Genomic DNA, 20858 nt, shown 5'->3' with positions numbered 1-20858 from the left:
CCTTACATCCTCCTGGGGTGCAACAGGAGATCTGGTTCCCTGGTGTTGTGCGGGGACACGTTTGCCCTCTGCCCCTGCAGAGCTAGCCGCGCAAATGGGATGGCGGCTGTAAGCCCATCTCGGCCGATGCTTGGAGCCTTATGCCTGGCCCTGTCCCAGCAGCTGGGCTGTCCAGGTGGGGAAGAGAAATACCCCCATGCCATCCTCCTGCCAAACCGGACCTGTCTGGCTAAGGTGGTGATCCCATCTGCCATAACTGTGCCTGCCCCTCTCCATGCGGGGCAAATCTTGGGCCTTTCTTTACAGAGCACCCCAGGCAGGGGCGGCTGGACCACGCTCCCACCCTGTCCCATGTTCTCGCCCTTCCCCTTGTGCAGCCCGGTTCCCTGCGTGTCCTGTCCCGTGTCCCGTCCCTGTGTGTCCGTCCGTCCCCCCCCCATCGCGTTGGCCGCAGTGTATTTTATACCAGCCTTGGTCTCGCCCATTTTGTTTGTACTGAGTATTTTGAGTATAAAATAAAGCTGCTCTGCTCCACCGGTGCGCAGCAGTCCCGTGCGGAGGGGGTCGCTGGGGCCCCGCTGCCCGCTGGGGGCGGTGGCTGCCCGGGGCAGGGCCGCTGCCGGGCCCCGCCGACGCCGCATGCCCGGGCCCGCCGGCCCCATTGGTCCCCGCAGTCACATGCCGGGCGGCGGCGGGGCCGTCCGCTCCCTCCCTCTGAGCCTCTCTCCGCCGGGCTGAGAGCAGGGAGCGGCCGCGATCGCAGCATGAGCACCCTCAAGGTCTACAGCACCTCGGTGACCGGCTCCCGGGAGGTGAGCGGCGGCGGGGCTCGGGGCTCCGGCGGGGCAGGGCTGGGCGCCCCGGGGGCCCCCTCTTCCCTGGGGTGGGCGTCTCTTCCCCGGGGAGCTGTGAAGATACACACCTTCCCCCCCCCCCCCCCTCCTCCCCCCGCCCCATCGCAGGTGTCCCCTCCCTTGCTCACGCTGCACTGTCCCCTTCTTCCCCCGAATCCATCCCGTGCCGAGTGTCCCCCCATCCCCATGCAGGGCCAAGCCCCGTAGCCAGGTGGAGTCTGGAGCGTGGCCCGCAAGGAGCAGTTGCTCTGTGAGTGCTGTGCTGAGCACGGCTGGCATGCTGGGGTGCGTGTCCACCCTTCGAGCTCCTCTCCACCTCCCCATAACCTACCTTTCCTGCCCGGGTTCCAGATTAAATCCCAACAGAGCGAAGTAACCAGAATTCTCGATGGGAAAAACATCAAGTACGAGCTGGTGGATATCTCCCAGGACAACGCTCTCCGGGAGGAGATGAGGGCAAAGGCAGGCAACCCCAAAGCCATCCCACCCCAGATCGTCAACGGAGACCACTACTGTGGGGTAAGGCTTGTGCTCTGTGCAGGGGATAAGCACTATGGAGACTGGGTGGTGGGCAATAATCCCATCCCCTTGGTTTGCTACAAATGGTGTCAAGACACCTTTCAAAAGGCATTTCTTGTGAGGTGCGTGGACAAGGTGCTGCGAGGGTTAATGGGCATTTGGAGCATGGTGGCTTGGGAAAAATGGGACCCAGGCAGGGGGACTGTGGGCAGCAGGGCTGCGCTGAGCAGGGCTGTCCCTGCTTTGCCCTGTCATCCTTCCGTGTGACTGTCACCCCTGTTGTGAACTAGTTGGTGCTGCGTGCTCAGGGGACCCTGCGCTGCCCGACCTGCGGGAGTATACAGCTCACTCTGGCCTTGTGAGCGAAAGTGTTGCTTTTCCCTGTAGGATTACGAGCTCTTTGTGGAAGCAGTGGAGCAAAACACCCTGCAGGAGTTCCTGAAGCTGGCCTGAGCCCCGAGCTCCCCTCCTGTCCTGGACTCTGCCTGCATTCCTGAGCACCCTCATCTCTGACCACCTTCACTTCCAGGTTGTCCGTGCTGTCCTGGCACCGTGACCTGTATCCCAGCACAGGGAAACCCATGACCAAAACTACTCATTGCAGCTGCCTACGATTCCCTCCTGCCTAACCCTGATAATCATCTCAGAGGGATCCAAAGAAAGTCTGATGCTCGCTGCGCATGGCCTTTGAACAAAGCTGGGCCTGGCTCACACCGCAGCTTCCAGTGCCTCTGTAAACAGCAAAGCCTCTGGGAGTGTGAAGTGCAGCTGTCTGTCAGCCCTCTCCTCTGCAGGGAGAGTTTCTGCTTTAGGAGGGAAGGGCTTAGGGTTGCATGTTACTTCTCACTTCCCCCAGTTGCTGTTAAAATTGTAAATCCTGCTGCCTCACTTCCTTTATCGTTTTTTGGGGGTTTTGTTGCTTTTTTTTTTTTCATCTCAACTGCAGAGATTATGGCAACTAAGTTGATTTTTGTTTGTTTTAATTTAATGCAAAAATACTGCACAAAGCTGGGGTCTGACCACCCAACGCAGAGAAGGCTGGGGGTAAAGGCTGGTGTCACTCGGGAGGCTGCCTGGGTGGATGGATGGGCCTAGAGGTGGGCCCCACACTGCTCTGTCCGCTCTCTGCCGTGATGCGGTGCCAGGGCTCCCTCACGAGCGTTAACGGCTCAGGGCTGCTCCAGAACAGCTCATGCTCCGGCTGTCTTGTCTTTCCTCTTTGAGTTGGCTTTTTTGCAACCCGGACCAAGTGCATTTTGTTTTCCTGCCAAAAAAGCAAGTTTATAACCAGTGTTGTCTTCTGAGATGCTATTAAATGTTACTGTACCTTTCACATCAGTACTTGTGGGTTTCTTTTAAATTTGGTTTTATTTTGACTACAGGTTAAGCATCACCCTACGTAACGATTCTGAGTCATTTCCAGCTCAGAGAAGCTGAGTCAGTTGTACTTGCTGCTGCAGCCTGACACAAAGATCTTAACACCTTAAATTGCTGCCGCTAATCAGAGGCTCACAGGACTTGTCTGAATATCCTACAGTGCGGTAGTGACAGGTACCTCTCTCCAGCATTCCTCTCCTCTGTGTGGTAAGAACAGCAGCCTGGGGAAGGGACAGCTTCAGCCAGACATGGGAGCCAAAAACAAACCCCTGGCACAAAGATGAGCTGCTGGTGGGTTATAGACCAGGATATAGAGGGGCAGTGGAAGGGGCTGCCCTATAGGAGGGTCCCCTGTACACACCTATATCTGCTATAGGTGGAAAGAAGAGGAAATGGAGATTGAGTCACTGGTCACGGGGAGCCTGTGGAAAAAGCTGGTTTGCACAAATGGCACTTCCTGTATTTGAGTTGCGCAGGATCTGGCTCTGGTTGGAGGGGTCTGGGAAGTGCTCTGGCCATCCTGCCCCCTTCCATAGCAACTGTGCCTTTGAAATCTCAATGGGAGTGGAAAATGCAACTTAAATGCTTTTATTGGGAGCCTTTAATGAGGACTGGGTGGCAGGATGTGCAGGGCCTCAGCTAAAAGGGAACCTGCCAGAAGGTGCTGCCTCGCACAAGTGGGAGTGTCATCAGCTGGGAGTCAAGTGGGAGCTTGTCACAGCTGAAATGGGAAGAATGTGCTGGGGAAAGGGGCCTGCAAAGCACAACCCTGGCCCACAGGAGGGGGAGGAAGATGCTTTACTCGGCGTTCAGCAGAGAAGCAGCAGAGGGATTATGCTCTTCTCCAATGACATGGTGTCCTGTTGCAGCATCCAGCTCCTGGCTGTGGAGGGAGGGAGGCAGCTCAGGGCGTTGCAGACAGGCTCAGCGTGGCGGTGAGCCTGGGCCCCGCTGGAGCTGGGGGCTGTCCAAGAGAAGGAGTTGTTCACGTACAGGAAACTCAGTAGCAGGATCTCCTGGCTGAAATGAGTCTGGCTCAGGCCCAGCATTGCAATGGCTCAAGGCCCTTTGGTTTAGCTTCACCAGGGACCATATAACTGAGCCCGTTTCTCTGATGGTGTAAGTGCACTTGAAATCTCTGGGGAGCAGCTGTGTGTGGAAAGCAAATTCACCCTAGCTGTTTGTCTGTCCTGCTGCTGTAGAGAATCCCTGAGCCCAGCTAAGCAACTGCCCCGTACCAGTGTAAAGCTGGTGGCCTTCCCTGGGCAGGGATCAGCCTGCGTAATCTTCAGCAGAGATGAGAAAACAGGTCTTGGGTTTGAGCTGGCAGAAACACCCCTGTGTTAGGAGCCCACTTGTCTTGGGGAAAAGCATCCACCTGCAGGGCAGCAGGACTGGGCCTGGCACCCTCTGCCAAAGAGAGACACCAAACTGCTGCCTCTGAGCTTTTCTCTCCATCCCTGGTAATGGCGCAATGAAATTAAATCTGCAAAGACACCCCTCTGCTGTTTTCCCAGCCAGGGGAGGTTATAACACAGCTAACAGTGCAAGGCAGCTCCTTCCTCTTGCAGAGTTTGGGGCGAGCGGCTTTTGCAGGAGCTGTTAAGCTGGTTGCAGCCCTGTCCCCTCTTGTTGGGAGGGCTCTCTTCTCCGCAGCAGCAAAGAGGCTGTGGGGATCAGGCCGCATTCCTGCAGGCTCCTGGAGTTGTCCGTGTAAACCCTCTGGGGAAAGGTACTGATGATCTCATACGAGTTGGAGTCTCCACCCCTAGGAAAGAACAGCGCAATATTTCCTACACGCAGGATCCCCCAAGGTTTTGCTGAGATGCTCTGGCTGATCCAGCTGCAGTTATGTAAGAGCAGAGGGAGAAACTGTTTCACAAGCGCAGGCTGAGCAGAAAAAAAGGGCTTCCCGCCCAAACTGCAAACAGTCAGGCACAGCGCAACCATTCCAGGCTGCACAGCTGCAGCGGGGAAGGAGGCTCTTGCATCCCAACAGCGGTGAGCTCATTGTGGGCTCAGAAGCCAGAGCGATGGCCCGCAGTGGGAGTGGGAAGAGGGGACAGCAAAGGGGTCCCCTCAGCCACCTGGAACCATCCCCAAAGGGATGTGTGAGCCTTTGGGCAGCATTAAATGCGTTGGGATACAAAGCTGGCTGAGCAAAGGGGGGTGTCTGTCCAGCAGCGGATCCATCAGCCAAGCAGAAGGCTGCAGCTCAGCTTCCAGGCTGCACCAGCGCCTTGGGAACAGCAGCAATAGTCAGGCGAGTGCTGCTGAGCAGCCAGAAGGAGGCCAAGGCAGTGCTGGGCCTGGGTCAGATGGCGATTTTGAGAGGACAAAAGCAACTTATTTCTGCTGCTGTGTCAGCTTTTTGGCAAAGGTGGGTATTAAATGCTCTGAGCTAAGCGTGACCCTGGCAGTGCTGCCTGGAGAGCATTTCTGGTGGTGGGGCCAAAGCAGCAGCGAGTGCCTGGCAGCTCCTGGGACTGTAACCCCCAGCCCCGCTCCACTCAGGCTGATCACAGCTCTGAGGCCTTGAGCAGCAGCTGAGAAACCTTCCCTGGGGCTTGACAGAGCTGGGAGGGGAGTGACGAGGGGAGGAACTCCTAGGCGTACCTGGCGTGGGCGAGGTGTTGGCGCAGGTCCCCTATGGTCTCTATGAACAGCATCTTTACGATGTATGTCTGCTCCCCGCTTTCAGATTTGATGCGGAGAGTGCAGACATCAGGGGCAGAAGCTTCAGTCTCTTCAGCTGTCTTCACCCTGGAGGTCAGAAAAGCTCGTCGGCTGAGGAGTGAGGGCTCCCTGAGCTCCACTCAATGGGCAGAGCCTCTGGGCTGCCAGGGTGATCCAAATGGGGGAGAGGGGTTTCACAGTTGGGAATGTCCTTGAAGATGAACGAGGCCCCGTCTGACCGCAGGCGAGCAGACTGACCCAGGGACCAAACTGCTGCTTTGCTTTCACTGCTTAAAGGTGCCTTGGAAAGAGGGTTGCTGACCTTTTTTAGCTTTTTCATTTTAGATCAGGGCTGTCTGGTAAGTATTTCGCCCTACTTTTTTGATTAAAAATAATCTGCTTGGTGGTTGGGTTTGTTTTGGGGTTGTTTTTTTTATTAGCTATTTGGGTCTTGTCTTTCCAGAAGACTATGAGTGGAAAAGTGTTGTTAGTGTGACCTCCCACTTGGGCATCAGTTTCCTGAGGAATTCTCCCATTTAACATGACCACAAACAGCTTTTTAGATGGTTTCAAACTCTTAGGCCTTGGCTTCCTGTCGGGAAAAGTACTTCACAGCAATAAGTAATACTTTGAACAACAGAAGCTTTTGTCAGAGATGTAAAAGATGGCGTGTTCACCACAAACAATTCAGTGGTCTTCCCAAAAGGAATTTTTAATTATTTCTAGGGTGTGAGATAAAAGGGGCAAGTCCATTCACTTCCTCAACTGGAACCCCCTGAAATAAACCCTCAGTGCTGAAGCAGGAGGAAGATGAGAGCCTGACAGGGCAGGGATGGTGGGGCTATGGCTGTACCTCTCCGGGGCAGACAGCCTGGGTGTCTCCACCAGGATCTCTCTGCTGCTCCGCACCCCATCAGAGCCCTGAAACCAAACCAGGTGAACGTCACCACTGCCTGCTCCGCACAGAGAGCAACCAGTGCCAGGAGAGCCCTGGAGCAGGTGCCAAAGTGCCACGTGTGCCCCGGTGGAGCCTCTCTGGGAGGAGGAGGTTATACAGAGCTGAGAGAGGCCCAAGGAAAGAGTGCTGGTGCTGTGCAGGGCCCTGAGCCCAGGGAATTGCTGCTGGCCTCATCCTGTGGGTGTTGGGGGGGGGGGATGCTCATACCTGCTGCGCTGCTCTGGCTGAGCCTCCAACACCGATCGCTTCTCTTCCGTGTTTGAAAGGCTTGGAAAGCTTGTTGAGAAACTGCTCCGAGGAGACTCTGGGACCTGCGAGAGCAGAGGGGAGATGTGTCCGTGTGTGACCTTTTAGGCAAACAATTTGCCCCCAGAACAGGCTGATTTGGTGAAAGGAGAGAGTGCAGTAGCCGACAGGGAGAGCTCTAACCTCCCCTAGCCAGGCTGAGACTGGCACTCGGTCTCTCCTGGTGAAGCTTGTCCCACTTTCTGGCCCATTAAATGTTTGATTGTCAATGTCAACAGCGAGCAATTGTGCATCCTGTTCAGCACACAACAGGTAGAAACCTGGTTAGCCCTGTTGTGAACAGGAAAAACTGAAACTATGACAAATACAGACTTGGAAAACTTTTCATCTTTTGAGAGTGTATTTGTAGGTGTCTATTCCTTTTTCTGTGGGCAATTATATATCTATTTAATTTTTTTTTTTACTACGTGGATAAAGGAAACATTTAGCACACCTTCTGTTTGTGAATGACCTTGAGATGAATGAACAAGTAGTACACTTCTACACAAACAGGAAGACGTTGCTGATGGGCAATGCTTCTGTTTGGGTTATTTAGTTATGCATCCACAAACCCACTATTTTCTGTCTATATGACTGACTGCATTTGACTTTCCAACCCTGACAGGTATCGCTTACACAGACAGAGTCCAGAAGCAAAATGAGGAAGCTGTGGCCTGACCTTATGTTCCATATTCTCTTATGAAAGTCTGAGGAGGAATTGTCCCATATTTGGTACAATTAAGATTGGTCTGGCTTGAAGATGTCTGCGTTTATGGAATGAGCTTGTAGGAGAACCGAAGGTTGTTTGCAAGCTACCCACGTCTGCAGATCTGCAGGGTTGCCTCAGCATCCTTTGATGCTGATAAAGGTGAAGCTAGAAGGAGCTGGCCTTTCAGATATGTTTTTGGAAACCTGCTGATCTTCTGGTGTTTTCTTACTTGTCATGTCTCGTTCTTTAGGAGGATTTAACAATGAGTGGACACCACGTGTGCTGCCTGGCTCCCAGCTCCTGAAGCAACACTGGGGCTACAAGCACAGGGCTCTGACCCAGAAGTGTTGCATTCCTCGCTGAGACCCTACACGTTCCCCTCCTACCAGCTGGGCTGTCCCGGTAAGGTTTTGATTCTCCTCTTTGGGTGTTAGCTGCATTTTTGAGGCAGGTTTAAGAATTTACCTGGGATTTTGGTGGTTTCCTGCACCTCACTTGATTTTGAATAACCAACAACTTGGCCCTGGCCAGGAAACCTCCCTGGAAGGTCTCTCTCCTGAAATACCACATCCCTTCTGTCAGTGACCTGTTGAACGAAGGCCAACTGCCATAAGCAAATCTGATTGTTGCACAAGCTTGTTCTCATTGCATCAGAGCACAATAAACTACAGCAATGACAACCAAGAGCTGTAAACCCCAAATGAAACCAAGACAGCTGCTTCCTTGGAAGCTGCTCCAGCTGTCCAAGCTCAATTAAATTTTCAGGTCCTGTAGATTCTCTAACAAAGCAAATCCTGGCGGATGCCTCGAGTCCCCGGGATGGCCCACGCAGACCGCAGGATGGTCATTCATCCATCTCAACAGGCACAGGGCAGCTGCTCTTTTCCACGAGTTGTAAGAAATGTGCTGGGACCTGACCTCTCCTCTGTGTCTGCTTCCACATTTGAAAATGGTCTCCAAGTGGAAAGTGATGTGAAAGCAGCAGGTTGGGGGTGTGGAGAGGGATTCGGCAGTACGAAGCTGCAGTGGGGACTGTCGGATGGCTCTGACAAACCAAGGAAAGGGATGTGCTACCCTGAGGCCCCCAGCAGTGGGGAAAGCTGTCTTCCTCTCTGGGTTCTACTTATGTTTCTCTCACACTCTGTACCCCAGATTACTGGACTGTCCTGTAGCTTTCAGACGTGGCCAGCTATGCATGGATTATAGGGAACCACAGCCCCACGAGCCTTGCACAATCCTTCTCCTTCCATCTAACTACCACACCTACCAGCTCACCCTGGCTGTCCTGACCTCATACTCGCCCGTGCGGTTGTGCCCTGCTTTCTTCGTGGCAGTGGGTAGGTGTACCCCTCTGCTCCTGCTTACGTTTCAGATGCGTTTGAAGACCTAGATTAGAGTCCTCTGAGGCCGTCTGCCTGAAAAATGTGGCCTTGGCTTTTTGCCACTTCTGAGAAATCAAAAAGTGGGGCCCAAAAGAACCTCAGGCAGCAAAATCCACTTAAATTGCAGCAAAACAAACTCTCCCAACATCTGCCTTGAGAGATACTTGTTCAATCTGGTTTTAAAAGCTTTTCTAGGGGATCTATTTGAGAACTTTTTTCTCCTTTTTGTTACACAGCTTTTCGAATGCTGCATGGACTACTTTTCTTCTACAAAGCCTGCTATGCTCTTCGAAGTTTTGTTCCAAGCCAAGATTTACCAAGGCAGAGAAACCATTCAGTCCTAATGCTCAAACACTCGCCCACTTCCTGTAACGGCTCTTGCAGGTGTGCTCCCAGCCACCCTTTCCCCAAGACACAAACACACAGAATTAAGCTGTGTTCGGAAACCTCAAACATAACTTGCTGTGGGGAGCATCCAGCAGATTGGTGAAAGAAACCCGAACAATTTTTTTGGGAAGCAAGAGAGCAATTTCTCCCAAAAATCTGATGAATAGGTTTTTTTGCACTGCTTACCTGCAAAGGGATGCCATCTGGGTAGCGCGTCTGCAACTCCGAAGGGAAATAGCCATCCATAATATCCTGCAGGCATTGCTGAAACAAAACGAGAGCTCATGGTCATACCTCAGACTTTATCTCATGACTGATCTAGTCCTTCTGGTCTGCTCCTATTTGTGGTGGTATTGCTGCACAGAAAAGTCTGCAAAAAAGACCCAGAATCTCTATCTCTAAAAATTACCGTGCAAAGACAGACTAGTCTTCAAAGGCACCATGGGAATGCAGGTGAGAAGCTGGGGGTCTCAGTAGCTGCTCACTTTTAGGACTGAGCTGAGCTCCCAAGCCTTATACCTGTGCATTTCCTTTCCTGAGGCTCAGCGAACGATTGCAGGATGGCTCTAGGTCTAATTCCTCTCCAGACCTTTCCATACCTGTGCGGATGGGTCCTCATAGGGCCGAAAGGGTCCGTTGAACATGACGATCCCATTTTGGTACAGCGTAAGAGGGAGGGGTTCTGGCTGTCTCAGCCGAGCACCCCCAGGCGTGTGCTTGACTTGAGAAATGCCTTCTCCAGCCAGCACATTCAAATCCTTCACGTTTTCCAAGATTAAATCAAAATCAATCCGGTGTTTGAAAACAACTGCATCACCTGTGGCAGAGAGATCAGCATTACAGGGGGAAGAGGATGCAGCTAACAGCTTTCACCTCTGTGTAAGTTTGAGGTGCGTTTGAGATGCATTTGAGTCCTAATATTTTTTTTTTAGGGGCTGCCTGTGCACGCTTCACTTTTTGCGCTTTTGCAAAGGGTGGTGCAACACCGCTGCTGTGATGCAGCGCTGCCAGGTTTACATGCGTATGTGCAAAACAACAAGGGCAGGGCAGCAGGGAAACAACCCTCTTGCTACAAGCTAATATAACTCCAGAGCCGGCTACAGATGCAGCCAGCTCTTCTGAGACCACGCTCAGCTCCTTGTCTTTGGTTGTAATTTCACAAGTGTTGTCCCTTCATGTGGTGCTGTAAAATGCACAGAGCGAGGAACTTAACTAGTTGGATTAACTAGGTTGGATAAGTGGATCAGGGCAGACTTGCTGAAGGAATGCCGGTGTAAACACAGCCAGCTGCCTGCAGATTGCTCTCTCTTGCTGGGACACTGCTGAGGATGTTTATCTGGGTGCTTGAGGAGGGTGGTAAGGTGAAGCAGTAAGCGTTGTGATAGGATAGAAGAATAAAATCAGAAGAGGAAATGAAAGAAGAGATGTAGGCAGAGGTAAAGCCTTTGGTATTTTCTGTTCTGCTTTTTTTACGATGTGATAAAGGAGGGAGGGAGAAATATCCCTTAAAATGGGTGAGCTGAAAACAATGACAATTATTTCTACTGCTTCCCCTGTCTTTTCCCCTCCTGCATCTAAGGGAGGGAAGGATTAGTTAGCTAATATTTGCATGGTGGTGAGGAAGCAGCATTGGCTGTACAGCCCAAGTATTATTCTTTTTTTCTCTGTTACCACTTCCTAAGCAGCCATTGCCAAATGTGCTTGGACCCCATACAGCACAATCAGGTCTCAATTGCACCACTCACGTGGCGGTTGGGAGGAAAGGCAAACAGTACTCTCTGATGGAGTCAGACAACATGGGTAAGTTACTACAGCTACTAGGTACACAAAACATCTGATTCCGGTTTCCACCCATTTTACGTCAATATTGATTAATCAAGCTTGAGACGTTCAGGGTATATGAATTCTTCAAGAAGCAGCTGCTGCGAGGGGATCCTTCCAAATAGCTGAGCCACTGGGTTCTCTCCTCTTCCCCTAGATGGGGCTTACAAAATATAGGTGTATAAAATACCAATGTTCTGCCTGGCTTAGCTCCTGTTAAACTGCTCCCTCTCTCCGAGACGGACTGATGGGAAGATCCTCAGCACAGGATCACAAATTCTGAAGACTTAAATTCTGAGTCTTTGATGCTTATCTCCTCAGGGCTGTATCATACCTTCTCTAAGTGTGCAGCAGGAGCTAGGATAGCTGCTTCAGCAAAGAGTGCTGGTGCTTTACCTGGCTTCCAGAAGCTCCTTGTTGGCAGCTCTTCATCCTCGAGTGATTCTAAATCTTCCAGCTGTTCATGTCTCTCTCCAACCCAAATCAGACCATAGTCATTTAGAAACCGCTGTAAGAGGAAAGTACAGAGCTTCAGAAAACTAGAAATGGAAGCCTGAGAGTGGTCAGCTCTGACCGTGAGAAGCAGAAGCAGAGAAAATAGAGAAGGTTTGTCTTAGGGCTCTTTGGCCCTGGCAGGCAGGCAAACTCACTGGCAAGGAAGTAGTAGCAGTTCTACTAGTAGTAGGCAAAAGGGACAATGAAAATATCTGTAGTGACACAGTAATCTCCCAAGACTGTAGTAGCTGCAAAGAATATTTCTACAGTCCTAGAAATCAAAATGAAGAGGCTTGTAGGAGGCACAAATGTTTGTGTATTAAAAAACCTCCTACTGCTCTGTAGCTCACATCCAACTTGTGCTTTCATTTCTGAGGGGTGAGGTGAAGAATTGCGATGATCAAAGTGGAAGCTTGGAAAAGACCAAGCAGCCTGGAATGGCAACGATCTCAAACCAAAGGTGCAGATGGCTTAGGGCAAGTGAAGCGGGTGTCTCACCTCCATCTCCCAGACCTGGGTCTGCAGCTGAAGGCACCTAATTTCCAGTTCCTCTGCTATGGATGAGTCAGGATCATCTGAAAAGGAAGGTACAGCCTTAAAGAAGGGCTATAGATAACCCGTGTCACGCAGCACAGATGCCCCAGCAGTACCTGCCTGTACCGTAAGTGAACTTGAGCCCATATGACATGGGAGCTGAACATGAGCTCTGCATGCTGGTCCCCGACAAGTCAACCTGCAGCAGTGTGAAGAAGATGCTGCCAGACTAAAAGATGGGTGTGAATGAAACTGGTGAAGTTTTACGCTGCAGGAAGCTGATGCGAGCGGTGCTGCTCACAGTTATACAATGACAATTGCTTGGCTTACTCAGTCTTAAGGGACCTATTATAAAAAAGAGTGGATGTCCACTAAAGCTGGATCCAGAAACCTAAGCTGAATGGCTAGAAGAATGAAAATGAGGTACAAAATGTGTTTGTGGTTTTACAGGCAGATTCTTGTTCTCTGCTCAGGAAATGGTGAACTTACCGCAGCTTTGTGCCAACAAGGTAGTTTAGCCATCGTGAAACGTGTCTGGGCTCAGCCAGAGAGCTGCTGGATCCCAAGGAACTGAATGGGGGGACAGATCTTCAAAGCTGGGTTCGATTTAGAGTTAGGCTGCCTTACAGGACAAGTCAGCCTGGATCTGTAATACTGTTCGAGACTCCAAGTAGATTCTTGGTTTCACTTAGCTGTGAGTAGCTCTGGTTTTTTCCAGTCTGTTTGAACTCTGCAGTATTTACCATTCTTTTTTTCTGATCATCCTCAGTTATCTGTGTGGCTGGTCTATGCTCATGGAAACTTATTAACCCATAAAAGATAGGTCAGGAAATAATGTTTTGCACTGCATCAGAAAAGCAGAGTAACAGATATGAGTATAAAGTGCAGATCTGCTTTGGCAAAGGGTACCACGTGTGGTGTAACTGATACCACTCCCCAAAGAGGCTCTTGGGCTTTTAAGACCTGGATGGCTCAGAGAGGAGGTCTCCACGCCTGCTCTGTTGCCGTACCAGGAGCTCTGTAACTCTCCCACAGGTAGGAGCAAAGTGCTAAGGGTAGAATAATTTTTACCTTCTCCTTTCTGAAGAGTCCTCATCTTTTCTTCAAGCTCAGCAATCTTCCTATCCTTCAGGACCAGAACAAATAATGACCTTGTTTAGTTCCTTGGCCTTCAGGACCTTGAGGTACAGTTGGCATAATTAGTCCTGGCTGGGTGAGTCAGTGGTGCAAGCACCCTCACCCCACTCGGAGACAAAAAAAATAAGGGTCAGAAAGGCTGTATCACCTCACAAACACCTTAATTAGACTCAAATGAGGGGTGGAATATAAATACACTGCTCCAAGAATAGGTGAGAGACACGCTGACCTATCTCCCTCTCCTTTATCTGCACAAGAGCTGTAGGCAAATGCACAGACTCCTGCCCCTGTGCTTCCTGCTCAGGCACAGCTCATGCTCTGACCTGCAGTAAGTGGTTGATCTAAAAATGAAACCAGCATCTCTGCAGTCTCCTCTTAAAAAAAAAAAAAGGGGGGGGGGTATTTATGCTAAAGCTGCAGTAATGCAGAGAGGTCTGCTCTAGGATGAATCTGCTGTATGAGCAGCTATTGTTTCAAAAAGTGAAAGGAAGGAAGAAAAAAAAAAAAGTCTGAAGCCAGAGAACTAATAACATTAGGGACAGGGTGCTGAGAGTCATTATATTGAGAAGTCACGGCACGGACTGTCCTCTCACCTGCCCCAAGGACTAATAATTGCTCTGTTGCTTTGCAAAGGCTTGTTTGTGTAATTAATGGAGCAGGCTATGGATTAACTTGTTTCAGCCCAAACTAGGTCTGAGCAGGTGTAATGCTACTGTGGCATCAACCATCAAAGCAGGGCCCAGAACAGGTTCGGTAAGGGGCAGGATTTTTACCTTCAGTTGGATTTCTTGTGCTTGTTTCTCTATTTTTTGTTCCAACAGAGTGATTTTTTGCATCATGGAGGACAGGAGCTCTGCGTCGGTGCGAGCTGCGGCTGAAAGCACAAATACGACGTGTTACCTCTCTAAAATGGCGATCGGTATTGGAAGCTTATCTGCGCCGTAGGGGACCCCACACAAGAATTCCCGTTCTGCTGCAGCAGATAGGACAAGGGTACTTTTGGGGGTACTCAAAGAAATCCCTTGACTCCTGACTGGTAGGGAGAGATGGTTGTGTCACCAACAGCACGCTGTGTATGCGAAAGGGGGACCACAGGAATTAGCCCTGGTGGTATTGAGTCCACCAGACCATGCCCAAGAAACTGTGATGGCCCAGAATCCCCTAATCATTGAGGGACTTTACCCTGCATATTCTTTTTCAGTGTTGTCCCCCTTGAGCAGGAGGAGAGACTGCCTTGCACTGGATTCTTTGTCCTAGGAGACAGGCTGTCATCTTCTGGGAAGAGGCACGAAGAGCATGAAAGAAAGAAAACAGGTCAGCGTTTTGGATAAGACTTCTCCAAAAGCAGGTAAAGAAATACTGCGGTTATGCCGAGGGAAGGAGAGGGCAGGAGAAAGCAGAGCGGCCCAGTCCATTCAATCCCATAAGCACTCTAATGAGCGGATGTGGACGCTCGTTATAAGCCAGGACCCAAGGGAAGGTACAATCTCCACAGCTGGGAAGAACAAACACAAAATGGGGCAAGCAGAAAAAGACCATAATACTCCTACAGAGCATCCTGCGCTGCACAGTGAGGCAGAAAGTGGTAATATTGAGCTATTTTAACAAAAAGCACAATAATCTGGGATTAACAGAAGCAGCAAACTTTACTGGGAGTGGAAAGGGAGTTTTTGCTCTAAGATCTAGTAGGAAGGATGTGACCTAAAATGGAACTGTAAAAATAGATGAGGCTCTAATGTGCTCCAGGGCTTGCTAAGGACGTGGAAACCTTTTGTTACTTATCTGACTTTGGACACATGTAGGAGAGAACGAACTACAATCATTGCAAAACATGGAGGATGGTAAGAAAAGCCTTACCCGTGGGTAATGAACTTGGGCAGCTCTGCCCTTCTAGTAAAAATAAGAGGGGATAATATGTAAAAACGAAGCATAGGTTCATTAATTTTGGGAGGATTTGCTTTGATGGGCAATTTTTTTTAAATGTAATTGAAAAGGCTGTCCAAAAAAAAGGCCAAACTGTACATTTTTCTCATTGGCCCGTCTTCCCAGTCCATACGTCCTGGGTGTTCGTACACCCACAACTTGAGCTGCAGTCTGTGGCAGCTGCCTGAGAGCAGAGGGGGTGAAACCCGGGTGAGCGAGGTGCAGGGGTGCTCGCTGTGTCAGGGCAGGAGCGGGTGAAGGAGCTGACGCTTGTGATGCTGCTGCAGCTGCCGAAAACAACTTTTCTCCGCTTGAAGCTGAGGAAATGGAAACGCGGTAAGAACCTGTGTGAGCAGTGACTGGTACCCGCTGGGGACCGATGCCGGCCAGGAGGCAGCAGATAAGGAATTGGGGAAGTTTTATTCAAGCTGGTGTTGTTTCTGAGCCTGTCACCGTCATGTGCGGCCCTGAGGGTCCCCAGAAGGCCGGTAGCGATCGGCTTTTTTGAAGGATCGTTGGCAAAAAGGGGCTGTTAAAATAACGGCGGTAACCGGTACCGCCCGGGGGGGCCTGTGCGTGTGGGCCCTGGGGGGGCCGACGTGGGCGGCAGTGCTGGGGGCACACTGGAGTGTGCTGAGGGGGAGCACCGTGTGTTGGGGGGGGGACCGTCACGGTGTGCGGGGGCTCCCAAAACGCGGGGGGTTCCCCCCCGCTCCCTCCCCGCTGGCGCAGCACTCACCCCGCGCTCAGCGCGCCACCGCCATCTTGTTTACAGCCGGTTGCCGCGGCGACGCAGGGCCGCTGCGATTGGCTCAGCCTTGGTCACGTGGAGGGCGAGGCAGCCCGAGGACTACACGTCCCGGCATGCACCGCTCCCGACGCCCACCGGGTCCTGGGCTCTGTGGCGGGAGAGCAGCGGGGGGACGCCGGGCCCGGGGCCCGGTGAGGACCCTCTGAGGACCCCTGCGGGACCCGCCGTCACCCCTGCTGCATCCCCTGGTGCCACCGGGCCCCAGCGCGGCCCTGCCGGCCTGCCCGGCCCTTCGGCGGGCTGCCCCGAGACCACCCGGGCCTGCGCTGTGGGTGATCCGGCCCGTGGCGGGGCCTGCCCGGCCTCCGCTGCCGGCTGCTCCCCGAACCCGCCTTTGGAGGAGGGATACGCCAGGGGAAGCCCCCTCCGTTTGTTGCCCGAGGAGGGAGGCCCGGGCTACGGGCAGGCTCTGTTCTGCACGGCTGCCAGCCAGGCCGGACCGCTCCTGCCTGCGCTCTGCCCTGCACACCTGCCTGCGAAATGGCGCTTTTTTGACTTCTTGTTTTGGAGCGCTTCAAACGTTTCCCGGTGCTGGGGTGTGAACTGGTGCGGGAGCACGACTTGCAGCCCACACTTCCTTTCCTCAGCTACTCTCAGCTTCGGTTCGTGGACGTGGTCTGTGGCACAGCCTGACCTGAGGCATTGCACGCCGTACAGCTGCTCCCGATTTCCTCACCTGGTTCCTTTGTCTCTGTCTCTAGCAATGCTCTCCCTCACCCGGCTGCTACCGCACACACGTTTTGCTTTGCTGATGCTCTGAACTCCACTCAGCGCTTGTTGCCATCCAGAGAGCCTTCGTGGTGTCCCCTGTCCCACCTGCCGTGCTGCTCCGCACGCAGAACAGACTGATTTTTGGCACCTTTTATGAGTTGTTGGCTGTCTCCAAGAGACTTTCATTTTGATACTTGTACGAAGTGCAAAAAATTAACTAGATTTGGTGAAGCTTTGCCGCAGAGGAGCCTTTGGCTTCGGGTGGAGGCTGGCGGCGGACTCGCCGCGCTGTGATGCACTTCACCAACACAAAACCAGACAACAGGTGTATGCGCTTGGCGCATTTCAGTAGCTTTATGTATTTCAAACCATCTTAAAATAACCAGATCCTTTTTTGTTTCCTGCTGCTGCAGCTGAGAGGGTGAGAGAGCTCAAGAGATCTGAGAGGAGACTGATGTCGGGGGGCTGGAAGGAACTGTTTCCCTGATCCATTACCCAGCTCAGACTACCCTAGGCTTGTAACTGAAATTCAGAGGGGCAGCTTAGACCCAGCTTCTGCCCCGAGTTTCAGGGAAGGAGGTTTGTTACATGGGGAAACGTTGGCTGTGACTCACAAATCCTCCCAGTGAACCGGGGTGGGGGGGGGAGGGTGTTAACCCATAATGTGGGGCACAGCACAGGGAACCCCTGAGGACAGGCAGAGCTCAGCCTGGGGGTTTCGTGCTGCAGGTGGGGTTTTGTGATGTGGGAAGAGGCAGGGCGAGGGGCTCGCTGCCTTTGCTGGAGATGGTGGCCAGGACGTCCTGCTCGGGGCTGGCCGTGCCAGGGAACAGGGGGAGCAGGAGCTGTTCTCATGCCAAGTGACATAGATCGATGGAGAAGTCAGGCCGGAAGGGCTATGTGGTTATCTGGAGATTCCCATGTGCCGTGTCTTGCAGCTTTTCCCTCACAGCATTGCCAGCAAGCGTGACTTCCCCAAGTTGATGGGGCTGGTGCGGAGGAGGGTGTGATTGGTGAGACAGCCACTGCTGTGCTTGAAGCCTCCGATTGCAGTTGCTGTGAGCAGATGAGGAAGTGTCACGGCTCATAGTGAGGTGAATCCTGACCATGCAGCTCCTCCAGCGTGCCCACCTGTTCCTCCTGCTCGCCCTCCTTCTCCTCTGCATGGTAAGAGAAGCCCTGTGGTGCTGGGCCCCGCAAAGGTCAGGGGGTCCAGCCAGATCTGTCCTGGGGGTGTGACAGCAGTTGGGGGGCTGTAGGGTTCAACCCCTCGGAAAATTTCTGCTGAACTTCAGCTGGAAACCTGAGCACTTGACTCTCTATTTGACTTTACCCTGGCAGTCTTAGCAGGAGCTTTGCACTGTGGTCTGTAAGGTCTAAATACTTCCACACTTTGCCTTTTTTTTTTTTTTTAGGGGTTTGTTTTTTTTTTTTTACTTAGGAGCATCGTGCATATCTGTAATCTTCACGCTTAGCTCTCTACCCCATCTTGCAGCCTCTCCTTTGCATGCGGACACCAGCCCTATCCCGTCCCTGGTGTGGGGACGCTCAGCATGGCTGTGGGGACGCTGGGTGGACTCACAGCTGTGTGGTTTTCTCTCACCTCTCCCCGCTGGAAGTTATTTTCCTTCCTGCCACAAGCTTCATGGGGGCTTGGTTTGATTGCCATTATGGTGGATGTTGGCTCTCTCCTGGGTGGGGACCGTTGTGTGGGAGGGATCAATGTGCCAGCGCTTTTGGGGAGGGTCATGGGGGGTGATGCTATTTGGAGCAGCTGTTGGGATGATTTTTGTTTTTACGGCGTGTTGGTAACAGGCCGAGATTTGTCTGTACTTATTTCACTCCATGCAGCTGTGACCTGCTGCCAGCTTCACGGGTTGTATTTATGTTTCGGGAGTCCCGCTCTGTGGCTGAGCAAACCAGCCAACAACCCTTGTAGTGCAGGAGTGTGTGTGAGGGGGCAGAGCTGGGTGTTGGGGCCCCATCCCTGGCCCTGTTTTGGCTCCAGAGGAACCCGAGGAGTGGTGTGAACCAGCGTGGGGGCTGGTTCATGGAGAGAAACTGCGTCCCTTTTCCAGCAGCTCAGGGCAGAGCTTGTCGCTGTGTAACGCACAGCCGCTCACACTAGGAATCCCGGGAAAGGACCAAAAACCCAGAGACTATGGTCCTGCACAGCCAGGGCAGGAGGGATTCACGCAAACACCTTAATTTGGAAGGTGCCGATCTTTAGAGACGGAAGGAAACTGCCCTGAAATCACCATCCCAGCTGCGTTACGCTTCACACACCGCCTGCAATGTCCCTGCTTGCGACAGCCTGTGGTGCCAGGGGAACAGGGGACCCCCTCCCTTCCCTCCTTCTCCCTCTTGCTTCCAGCACAGGTATTTCCCAGCTCTGCTCCTGCACCCCACATCATCTGCTGCAAGGCCCCTCTCCCCAGCCACTTTCTTGCAGCAGACCACCCCCCTGGCTTCTGCTTCCGCCCCCCCCCAGTTTCTAGAAGTCCCTGGCTAGAAACAGGGCAATGATGCAAGGGAGAGCTTGCTTTGCTCCCTGCATTGGGAAAACCCCACAGCCAATGGTGATTTCTGCATGTGGTGTGAAGGAGAACCTGCCCCGGGGAGAGGAGGCTGCGTGTTCCCCCTGGGAAGGGACAGCGTGGGCACCAACGTGCCCCCCCCCCCCCAGCTCCTTTCTGGCCCAGAGCAGCTGGGTGAGGGCTCTTGTGGTGGGGGTTTCCACCCTGCAGTGCCATCTGCTCTGGATGAGCTATGCCCGACTCGTTTGTTTTTTTTTCTTTTCCAGCTCTTTAGCAAGGCAGAGGAGAGTGTGAGTACAACCAACTCCACTTACCCCACCCTTGTGAGAAGCCTGAGTTCCCCCTGTGGCAGCCCACCCCTCCTCTCCCTCACCCTGGGGCTGGCTGTGGCTTTCTTCCTGTGGCTGCGCTAACCCGGAGGGGACCATCCCTGCGCCACCACACACCCCCCCCCAAGAAGACACCTCCAGGATGGCATTCCCTGCACCACCACCTCCTCGGACCCTTGCAGAGTGGAGGACCAGCCCGCATCGCTCCCATCGCTGCCTCCCTTTGCTCGGGTGTTGCCGTTTTCCTCGCTTTCCCACCTCAAAATGAAACCCTGAACCTCCTTCGGCTCGAAGAAAAGCCGTGAGGCCTGTTCTGGGCCCCTGAGAAATAAAAGCGCTGGGATTAGAGGCCTCTGGCTTGTTTCTGACGGGGTAGGTTTGGTAACGGGGCTGGTGTGGGACCCCCTGAGGCTTTATCGGGGCCGAGAACCACCCGTAGCCCGGGACCGGCCCCCGAGGCCCGGCCCCCGAGGCCCGGCCCCGGGCATAAGCCCGGGACCGGCCCTCGGGGGCCGATCCCGGGTCCCAACGCGGATGCAGCGCCCCCTGCAGGCCGGGCGCTCCCCTCCTCAGCTCCACGGTGCGTCCTAGCCAATCCCACCGCAGGGGTTTGTGCTTTCCACCAATCCTACGCTGCCATACGCGCTGCTATTAACCAATCCCGGCCTGGCGGGGGGTATATAAAGGCGGGGAGGAGACGTTTCCTCTCAGATTCTGGCGTGGGAAACTGGTTCGTGTTTGCTGCGGTCTCCGCTACGCGAGTGGGGTCGTGCTGAGGAGATTTCCCCCTCGGCAGCGTCCCTGTCTGCCCGGCCGGCCTGAGCCCGTGAGCTTTTGACTTCTAGGCGCCTCAGCGGTGCCACAGGCCCAGCCCGGCCCGTACAGGGTGGCGGTGTTCCTCCCTGTGCGCCTCCTGGGCCCTCACCCGCACCCCCCCCATCCTCTGCTGGTCTCCGCCAGCGTTTCTTCAGAGGCCGGGGCTAGGGCTGTGGTGCTTTTTCTGGCACTCGGTATCCGTGTGCCTGCCGGCTCTGCAGGCCTGGCGTTGCCCTCTACGAGCAGCCCTGCCTGTTGCCCTGCCTGTCACCCGCTGCCTGCAGGCAGTGGTTTGGGCTCTGGCCAGCGAGAGTCTGCCTGCCTGCTGGCCTGGCAGAGGAGCACGTCGGAGCTGGGCGTCCCCGTGCAGCACACTCTGCTCTCCTGTGGTTACGTGTCCTCCCGCCTGAACAGGTCTTGCGGCAAACAGGGGCACGTTTCAGCATAAAGATGGATGTTTGATGTTGGCTGTTGCTGAAAGCCAGGGCAGTAGCTGGCCAGCTGGAGACGCCTGATGTAAGGACCTTGGTGCACCTGAATCTGCCGAGGAAACCCTGGGGAGACGCTGCACTGTCTGTCGCCACCAGAACAGCCTGG

The 20858-nt window shown here is 53.3% G+C and overlaps 2 protein-coding genes and 1 long non-coding RNA gene across 8 annotated transcripts; 2 read left to right on the top strand and 1 right to left on the bottom strand.

The window, feature by feature from the left end:
* Positions 1-596: 596 nt before the first annotated feature.
* SH3BGRL3 (SH3 domain binding glutamate rich protein like 3) lies at positions 597-2706 on the top strand. The gene is made up of 3 exons (XM_054802224.1): positions 597-812; positions 1206-1373; positions 1761-2706. Exons 1-3 carry the CDS (start codon positions 765-767, stop codon positions 1824-1826), a joined length of 282 nt encoding a protein of 93 aa, XP_054658199.1. The 5' UTR covers positions 597-764; the 3' UTR covers positions 1827-2706.
* A 115-nt stretch (positions 2707-2821) lies between these two features.
* On the bottom strand, positions 2822-15813 carry UBXN11 (UBX domain protein 11). Of its 4 annotated transcripts, none has more exons than XM_054802221.1 (13): positions 15797-15813; positions 14317-14409; positions 13908-14008; positions 13069-13123; positions 11962-12038; positions 11365-11476; positions 9747-9964; positions 9334-9411; positions 7844-7964; positions 6592-6695; positions 6280-6347; positions 5367-5513; positions 2822-4518 (listed from the first exon to the last, which is right to left on the bottom strand). In XM_054802221.1, exons 2-13 carry the CDS (start codon positions 14321-14323, stop codon positions 4353-4355), a joined length of 1254 nt encoding a protein of 417 aa, XP_054658196.1. In that variant the 5' UTR covers positions 14324-14409; positions 15797-15813; the 3' UTR covers positions 2822-4352. The 4 variants fall into 4 exon arrangements, with proteins under 4 accessions (XP_054658196.1, XP_054658195.1, XP_054658198.1 ...); XM_054802220.1 differs by lacking the exon at positions 15797-15813 and adding an exon at positions 15157-15185; XM_054802223.1 differs by lacking the exons at positions 13069-13123; positions 13908-14008; positions 14317-14409; positions 15797-15813 and adding an exon at positions 12487-12619.
* LOC129195791 (uncharacterized) lies at positions 10083-19793 on the top strand. Of its 3 annotated transcripts, XR_008573966.1 has the most exons (4): positions 10083-10947; positions 11840-14482; positions 17518-17746; positions 19383-19793. It is a non-coding gene; the product is annotated as an uncharacterized LOC129195791 (long non-coding RNA). The 3 variants fall into 3 exon arrangements; XR_008573965.1 differs by lacking the exons at positions 10083-10947; positions 11840-14482 and adding an exon at positions 16128-17158; XR_008573964.1 differs by lacking the exons at positions 10083-10947; positions 11840-14482 and having other exon boundaries at positions 15940-17746.
* The last annotated feature ends 1065 nt before the right edge of the window (positions 19794-20858 follow it).

Source organism: Grus americana, chromosome 23 (genome assembly GCF_028858705.1).
Source record: "Grus americana isolate bGruAme1 chromosome 23, bGruAme1.mat, whole genome shotgun sequence".
In the NCBI taxonomy this organism is placed as follows: Eukaryota; Metazoa; Chordata; class Aves; order Gruiformes; family Gruidae; genus Grus; species Grus americana.
This window is presented reverse-complemented; position numbering and strand designations above follow the sequence as displayed.